Source organism: Pelophylax lessonae (assembly GCF_965119305.1).
Source record: "Pelophylax lessonae genome assembly, chromosome: 3".
Lineage (NCBI taxonomy): Eukaryota > Metazoa > Chordata > Amphibia > Anura > Ranidae > Pelophylax > Pelophylax lessonae.
This window is the reverse complement of record NC_138770.1, coordinates 579,034,082-579,043,336: the sequence shown is the minus strand read 5'-3', so window position 1 is coordinate 579,043,336 and position 9,255 is coordinate 579,034,082. Positions and strand designations below refer to the sequence as shown.

At 45.0% G+C, this 9,255-nt stretch overlaps 1 protein-coding gene across 2 annotated transcripts in view; it reads right to left on the bottom strand.

The window, feature by feature from the left end:
• Positions 1-642: 642 nt before the first annotated feature.
• UGP2 (UDP-glucose pyrophosphorylase 2) overlaps positions 643-9,255 on the bottom strand; it is a 241,091-nt gene continuing 232,478 nt past the window's right edge. For both annotated transcript variants that reach the window (XM_082250159.1, XM_082250158.1), the window contains exon 10: positions 643-1,067. In XM_082250159.1, coding sequence (XP_082106285.1) covers positions 960-1,067 — 108 coding nt within the window. In that variant the 3' untranslated portion in view covers positions 643-959. The remainder of the gene's footprint in view (positions 1,068-9,255) is intronic.

The window sequence follows — 9,255 nt, the reverse complement described above, 5'->3', positions numbered from 1 at the left end:
CGCCTCTGTTTGTCTTTGACTTTACTTAGCAGACTGATCTTGGATTTCACCAGATATGGAAAAATGAATAACCTCGATCACTTCCTACTATCACTCTGATGATACAATGATGGCTTTTTACAATGGGGGTTTCCAGCTGGGTCCTGCGCCTACATTTCCCCCCTTTTCTGCTTTTTTCTCTGCGTTTATCTTCTTGTTATACCTATCACAACTGGCACCAACCTCCCCCCTTGAACTTCTCCGCTATAGGGTGATCAGAGCTCATTACATTACATCCCCCTCTCGACATTCACAGTATATTTTTGAGACTCTCCATGTATTTTGCATCATTTTCCACCTTGATTTGGGGCCAATACTACCCCCCCGCCCCAATCCCTGCTCACACTAACACCAAATTACTGACGGTACCCGTTACTCATATTTCTGATTGAGTATATTTATGCATTTTCCTTCCCTACTTTTACCCACTGTATTTGACATTTTACTTGTCATATAATGTGTACGTTTCAATTGCCTTCTTTTCCATGTATCTGTACAGTATCTTGAAAAATTAATAAAATGTATGCGAAAAATCATGAACAAAAAAAAAAAAGAAAAATTAAAAAGAAATATAAAATGCTATAATTAATGTCACACGTAAGCTTTGGTTTGTCCTTTTTATTTTGTCACACAGAAGGACGGTATTGCACTTTAAAGGGTCTTCTACATCACCAGGGTTCTCTTTCTCTTCTACTAAATACTATATTTATTGCTTCCAAATATAACAGGGAATAATTCTTCTTTGTTTAAATAAAGACTATATATCACACAGACATTATACAATACTGACAATAGTGTAGGGATAAGGACTGCAGAGGTCAGATCAGCTGGGTACCAGCCACCTGGATTCAGAACTCTTATTATTGGGTACTGTACATCATTCATAAAAAATAGGTATGTGTAGAGGTGATGACAGTGGCTTAGTGGTCCAGGATCCGAAGGTTTCCAGACACAATCTTGTTTTCTAACACAGCACCAGGTGGGATGTCAATTCGGTCACCGTGATTAGCAATGATAATTACTGTGCCCTAAAGAAGACACAAAGAAAGAACACATGTTTATTAAACTACCCAAAAAAAGTCTGATAAACACAACACTATCACTTTGAGTCCGCAGACATAGCAATCTACAAGGTTATGGTTAGAGTGGGAAATGATAAAATGTCAGTGAGCCCTCGGAGCCAAAAGACACCCTCTGGCCAAACACTATTTCTCCCTATAATAAGCCAGTGATGTCTCTCTGCCACCAGGCATAATCATTCATTCTCTAATCCAAATGTGTATAAAAGCATTTATAGGACCATTACAGTTTATTCACTATGTATGTGACAGATCAGATAAGAAAATAGAAGTGTAATCTTTCCAATATACACACACATACATACATTATGGAAATAGTACTTTAGCAAACAAGTATATAAACTATCCTAAAACCTTAAAAGGGTAATTTCACCAAACACTATAACTAAAGCCTAGATTTCAATAGATAGATCGATCAATAGGAACCGGCCAATAGGCTCATGACTGAAAACAGTCTGACGACCATCTCCCGGTCAGCACTCTCACCCAATGGCTGCGAGCGCTGACCAGAGTGTTCTGGTGGGGGGGCGCAGAACACAACAGCTCAGCAGGGGAGATTGCTGTACTAACATTGGATTGTTAGTACAGCGGCTCTGACCTGAGCTGTCAGTTCAAGCGGTGGGTTGAAAGAAAAAACAAGTAGTTTGTACTAGGCTTAAAGAGCTATGCAGCAGGCTACGTGTTAGAGTCTAATAAGGTAAACTGCAAGACTCGCACACTGATCTCTCAGCGCCGTGACTCGGGCAGCGGTATCACTGCCCACAGAGTACACCCTTCATTTCACTCTGGGAACAAATTTAGGGAAAGTGAATTTCCTAATACAGTGGCAGTAGATATGAAAACACGATTCATCTAAAGACCTAATAGAATAAAAATATCAAAATATGAAAGAAGACACATTCAGTAAGGCCAGACTACAGCAGCAGGGTTAGCAACATGTATTACGTGTCAATAACACCAATATAACGATTATCTGTCTCACTGAGGAACAAAGCCTTGCTTTTTTTTAGCACCTTGTGGATTTTTCTGTCTGTACTTTCATTTGCCTCCACCTAGGTGTTACCAGCAGAAATGTACAATTTGCTTCAATCGCTTAGCCACAAAATACTTAAACCATTACCCTAAGTGCCGGTTCACAATATAGCAATGTCAAACATTGCATGTGATTCGCACTGCTATGCAAATCACATGCGAGGTCTGTGCGATGGGAATTCAGCCATACAGCTTGTATGGCTGAATTTGCAGCGCATTCAGGCCAAAGTCGTGCAGGACCCTTTTTTTGGTCCCCACCAGAATCTGATCGTATGCTCACATCTATGCGATCCGATTCCTGTCCAAATTGACAGTTCGCACTGCGATATGCAAACTATTCTGGCAGTGTCATTACCTTTGTATTGACACCCCCAGCGATTCGCATATGGTAGTGTGAACTGCCTGCGAGTCGGGTGCAATGCGGGAACACGCAGTGGATTTGCAGGGTTCCCACATCGCACCAATGTTGTGAACCGGCACTCAGGGACTAGGGTATGGTACAGATACTATTTGTTCATTTGATTAGGAGAAGAATTTGCAGTAATGGTAAGCACTGTGTCATTCTTATGTTGTTTTTCATTTATTTGCACGACTTCGGTGTTATGGTTTCTTAAATGGTCTCTTAAAGTAGATGCAAGCCATCCCATGTGGACCTTCTGTGCTTTTTTTTCTATAGAAATGCAGATTGACTGTACATGCCTATAAAGTGTTAAGGTTGAACTCCAGGCTCATTGAAAACATATTGCCTATGATGCCAGTCACCTGGTATACAGGAAGATGACAGTACTATAAGCAATGTGCGGAGCGTATTGTCCTTTTTTCTGCAAAAGCTCCAGCTGGAAAACAAATTCTTCATGTACATTCCTCCTGCACGATGTAAGCCCAGACCCAACGCACCCTCTGTGAGAACCACTCTAAGCCTTCATCTTTCGGATTGACTCCCATAAACAAGTGCAGTTTGTCATATTCATCCTCTGCTGCATTTTTTTTTGTAAAAGTAACTGATGATTTATTTTGCAAAGAAATAATTTAACGGGTATTTTATTTTTAAATGTTAAGCTTATATTCAGCGTTCTGCTATTTCACGTTCTTTTTAACGTGTAACTTGAGTTCAGGTTTAAGAACAAACCAAAATTAAAGCAGTGGGCATTCCAATGTGTAGGTTTTAGATGTGACTCTCGTCAATCATTATTAATTCTAGTTGACATCTATTTGAACACTAAATGCTCTCACCAACCCACCCTGAACCAATTAGGTTAGATGGCTGTGTGGGTGGTGAGCACTTTGTACCATATACACAGCATGGCTTTTCACCTAAAATATACGCTTGTAACTGAAGGTACCTGAAATGCAAGGCAGTGATGGTCATTTACTGACAGAACAAATCTAAATAATATTTGCCACTTAAGATATTAAAATGTTTTGTATAAATATACAAGCACAAAAATAGTGGAGGGGGGCAGGATAGAAGGTATTTACCTATAAATGTGCCAGCATTCAGAGGCATTCACTAAACAAAGAACCGATTTCTCCAGAAATCTGCCATTTTGGTAATTTAAAGGGAATTTTTGACTAAAAAACCAAACTGACCAAATGGAGAATCCCGTTCTAATACCATGGCCCCTTCCTCTTCTATGATACAGCAAGTATTTTCTGTACCATGATCTTCACCTGCAGCAGTGGTCGTATCACTGCTCCCCATGCCCTCCTATCCATGAATCCCACTGTCCATTCATCTAACCCAATTCATTAGGGCAAAGTGCAAACTGCTGTAAAGCCTAACCACAAGATTTTCTTTTTCACTGATTGGACATCGTAAAGGAATATCAGATTGGACGTTATAAGTTACTGTACATTTCATTCTTATGGTAAGCCAAGGTACATATTACACCTTAGACGGATTTACAGCAAGGGGCTCTTCATTCCCAAGTGCTCATTCTTACCTGCAAAGCCAGCATTCACTTTGTTAAAGTCAAACCAATACATGGTGGATTATTGTTGTTTGCTATGGCGAAGAAGAACGATCACATAAAAATATTGTCTGCTGATAACTGCACATGGTCACTATTTGTAATTCTAGAATATTAATTAATCTTTTTTTATATATTAAGTGGTTGGGACAAAAACTGTTGGGTTTTCTTGAGCAGTTGCAGTGACCAAGTTGAACTTCATGCATGACTTTTACACCTACTTACATTGGTCCAATATGGACAATATAAGTATGTATATTTCATACCTGAAAGGCCCCCTGGAGCAATCGACAATTGTTGTAGCAGTCAGCCCATCTACAGTCCTGTGACGAATGGCTTCACCTTGGCTCCCAGCATTCACAATGCAATGCAGGCACCAATGAGAGGTACCTGCAATGTGTCACATAATAAAGTGGGAGCAAGCTTTGGCTCCAGCTTCATTTGGAATAAAAGTGGCCCGTGGCATAAGAAGTACCATTTTATTTTTTTTTCTCTGGCCCTATACAGAATACAGTATACATTATTTCTTCATTAATGTTTGTGCTAAATGTTCAATAAAGTTATTTGATATAAAGAACCAATCCGGTTTAATTTATTCATAAATGATCTAGAGGAGGGGATATCTAGTACAATCTCAGTATTTGCGGATGATACTAAACTAAGCATGCCAATATCTTCTATGCAGGATGTGGAAACCTTACAAGCAGACCTGAACAAAATTATGGGGTGGGCAACTACATGGCAGATGAGGTTTAATGTTGAAAAATGTAAAGTAATGCACTTGGGCATCAGAAACACGAAAGCAAGCTACTGACTAGGGGGGGAACCTCTGGGTGAATCTAAGATGGAAAAGGACCTGGGGGTTCTGGTGGACAACAGGCTTGGCAGTGGCATGCACTGCCAAGCCGCAGCAAGCAATACCAACAGAATACTGGCATGTATAAAAAAGGGGATTCACTCCAGAAATAAAGAGATTATTCTCCCACTCTACAAGACTCTTGGTCCGGCCACATCTGGAGAATGCTGTCCAGTTCTGGGCACCGGTCCTCAGGAAGGATGTGCTGGAACTGGAAAGAGTCCAGAGAAGGGCAACAAAAATAATTAGGGGAATGGAGGGCATCGGCTATGAGGAAAGACTACAAGCATTGAACTTATTCTCTCTGGAGAAGAGACGATTGAGGGGGGATATGATACCAATGTACAAATACTGTACTGGCGATCCTAGCATAAGGAACAAACTTTTCAGAGAAAGGGAATACAATAAGACCCGTGGCCACTCACTAAAACTAGAGGAAAAACGGTTTAACCTTAAAATACATAAGGGGTTCTTCACTGTCAGAGCAGTAAGGATGTGGAATTCGCTTCCACAAGCAGTCGTATCAGCAGGGAGCATTGATAGTTTAAAAAAACTATTAGATGGGCACCTTAAAGACCACAACATAGAGGGGTATACAATGTACGGTTAACAGTAAACACACACACACATCATAAGTTGTTGAACTGGATGGACCGATGTCTTTTTTCAACCTCACAAACTATGTAAAAAAAAAAAAAAACTGAATTTTTGTAAAATCATACCGTCAAATTCCTTTCTCTGAGTCCTCTGACAGTCGCCGCCCACTCATACAGTCTTCACCAATGGGTATTGACCTCTTATCCATAGGAGCAAGCTAGGCTTAAGACTTGTTAAAAACAAATTTACATAGACACACCTATGGGGGCTGTCCCACTGGTCCAATACCCTCCTGCTATCAGCCATCCCAACTCAGTTTGGTAGCAAGCAGTTAAAGTCCAAAGAACCCCAAATAGAGGGGTGGGGGCGGCGACTGTCAGAGGACTCAGAGAAAGGAATTTTACGGTAAGATTTTACAAAATTTCCGTTTTCTCTTACGTCCTCTGACAGTCGCCGCCCACTCATACAGTCTTCAACAATGGGATGTCCCAAAGCAGTGTAGGCATGAGGGGTGGGAAAATGCAACCTTCAGAAAAGGCAACACAGCACCCACAGCAGAGAAAGGAACCTTGCGTGATCAGAAGGTATCCTCCGGGTAACATAAAAGCTCAACTGGAGCAACAACCGATGAAAGCAAATAAACAAGGAGGAAATAACCCCAACAGTCAGGGACCTGCATAACTAGGGTCCCCTTAAGGTACTGCTGCACACAGAACTTTGCGGCCAAAAGAGGCATCTGCTGATGCCAGAACATCAAGTTTATTGAACTTTGAAAAGGTGTGCACAGACGACCAAGTCACAGCTTTGCACACCTGGGCCACCGAAGCCTGATGCCGGAAAGGCCCAGGACGCACTCACCGCACCTGGTAGAATGTGCATTAACAGGGAAGGGCGGTACCCTTTCCTTAATCGAAAAGGCCTGTACAATCGTCTGTCTGATCCATTTTGAAATGGTCGCCGCAGACGCAGCCATACCCTTCCGAGGTCCCTCAGGAAGGACAAAAAGAGAATCCGACTTCCGAAAGGATTCAGTGGACGACAGGTAAACCCTGATCGCCCTGACAACATTCAAGAAATGTAAAGCAAACTCCTTAGGATGTTTAGGGTTCGCACAGAGCGAAGGCAAAATAATGTCCTCATTAAGGTGAAATTCCGAAACCACATTTGGAAGGAAAGACTGGTTAGGTCGCAAGACCACCTTATCCTTATAAACCACCTGGTAAGGGGAACGGCAAAACAAAGCCGCCAACTCCGACACTCTGCGGGCAGAAGTGATCGCCACTAGAAAGGCAACCTTCTTAGACAGCAGAGGCAAAGAAATTTCCCTGATGTTTTCAAAGGGAGAACGTTGTAGAATGGACAGAACCAAGTTCAATTCCCATGGAGGTAGAGGCGCCCTCCGAGGAGGGGCCAAATGACGCACACCTTGAATAAAGGTCCGAATCAAAGAGTTAGATGCCAAGGGGCGCTGAAAAAGAACAGCCAGTGCAGACAACTGGCCCTTAATCGTGGTCAACGCAAGGCGCTGGTCCACACCAGTTTGTAGGAAGGCCAACCGAGTAGGAACGAGGAGGGAAGCCCCTGGATTCACACCAGGCAAAATAAGCCTTCCAGGTACGGTGATAGATCTTACCAGACGAGGCCTTCTTAGCCTTGAGCAAGGTAGGAATGACCTCTGAGGAGAGACTCCTGTCTCTCAGGACCTGGCTTTCAACAGCCATGCCGTTAAAACCAGCAACTATAAAGCAGGATGGAAGATCCGTCCCTGAGACAGTAGATCGTCTCGTAACGGTAGCCGCCATGGAGGCTCGACGGCTAGTTGAATGATGTTTGCGTACCAAGACCGGCGCGGCCAGTCCGGTGCCACCAGAATCACCAACTTTGGTTCCGAGACCAACCTGCGAAGGAACCTGGACAACAACTGAATCGGGGGGAAAGGCATATATCAGACTATATCGGTGCCAAGGCACCACCAGCGCATCTGATGCGTCTGCCAGAGGATCGTGCGTTCTTGCCACGAACCTTCCCACCTTGTTGTTTAACCGGGACGCGAACAGATCCACATCCGGGGATCCCCATTTCGCACACAGCATTTGAAACACCTCTGGGTGCAGGGACCATTCCCCCTGGTCCAGGGTCTGGCGACTCAGATAATCGGCCTGCCAATTCTCTACACCCGGAATGTGGACTGCAGAAATCGCTGAGACGTGAGTCTCGGCCCAAGACAGAATACTTGTCACTTCCTGGGCCGCCCGGGCACTCCTGGTGCCCCCTTGGTGGTTGATGTAAGCCACCGCAGTGGCATTGTCTGTCTGCACCCGTACAGGGCGGCCCTGAAGATGATCTGACCAATGGAGCAGGCACAGCCTGATCGCTCTCAATTCCAAGATATTTATCGGTAGAGAGGACTCCTCCACCGACCAAATGCCCTGGGCAGACAGGTTGCCCAGGACGCCACCCCAGCCTGACAGGCTGGCATCCTCAGTAATCACTGTCCACAGCAACGGCCGGAAGGATTTTACCTCCGCTACGGCTGAGGACTGGAGCCACCACAGAAGATCCACTCTGGTTTGGCGACTCAGAGACACCCTCAGGTTCAAGGACTGAGGAAGCCTGTCCCATCTGGCCAGTATCTCCGCTTGGAGAGGCCGCGTGTAAAACTGAGCAAACGGTATCACCTTGAAGACGGACACCATCAATCCCAGGGACCGCATACAGGTCCTGATTGACGAGGATTCGTTGTCCCTGAGGGACCTGACCTCGTTCTGCAGGGTGTGGAGCTTGTCCTCCAGCAGAAACACCTTCGCTTGGGCGGAGTTCAAGACCATTCCCAAATATGGGAAACGAAACGAAGGAGACAAAGTCGACTTCTGAACGTTGATGGTCCATCCGAACTCCTGGAGCGTCTGAACCGTAGTGGACAGATTGCGCAGCAGGCTTTGACTGGCACTTGATCTTAACAGGAGATCGTCCAGATATCCCAAGACCGCAATGCCCTGTGCCCTTAACAGGCCCAGAACAGGAGCCAGCACTTTGGTAAAGACCCTTGGAGCCGAAGCGAGACCGAAGGGTAACGCCACGAATTGATAGTGTTCCTCCGCGAGAGGTACCTCTGATGACCCTCGAATATGGGGATGTGTAAATACACATCCTTCAGGTCGATGGAGGCCAGGAAATCTCCCGGACTCAAAGAGGCCACTACCAAGCGGAACGATTCCATGCGGAACTTTTGAACGCGCACAAAGTGGTTCAGAGCTTTCAAATCCAGAATCAGACGAACCTTGCCCTCCTTTCTGGGCACAGTGAACAGATTCGAATAAAACCCCCGAAATCTGTCCCAATGTGGCAACGGGACGATTAACCCCTGAGCGAGCAGATCCTGCACCGCCCGATGAAGATGTTGCAACCGATCTGGGGTCAAATGAAGATTTGAGGGAAAGAACCTGTCCGCCGGTCGTGAAAGGAATTCGATCTTGTAACCCGATCGAATGATTTCCTGAACCCACCTGTCCAGAATCCGGAGCAGCCAAGGTTGGAGGAAACCGCGCAGACGTCCCCCCACCCCTGAAACAGGTGAGGGCGCCCCTTCATGCAGTGGCGGACTGGGCCGCCGCACCAGCCTGGGCGGGTTTTGGCTTGCCCGCCCAGGCCCTTGAAAGGTTTCCCCGTGTCCTGTGCCTTG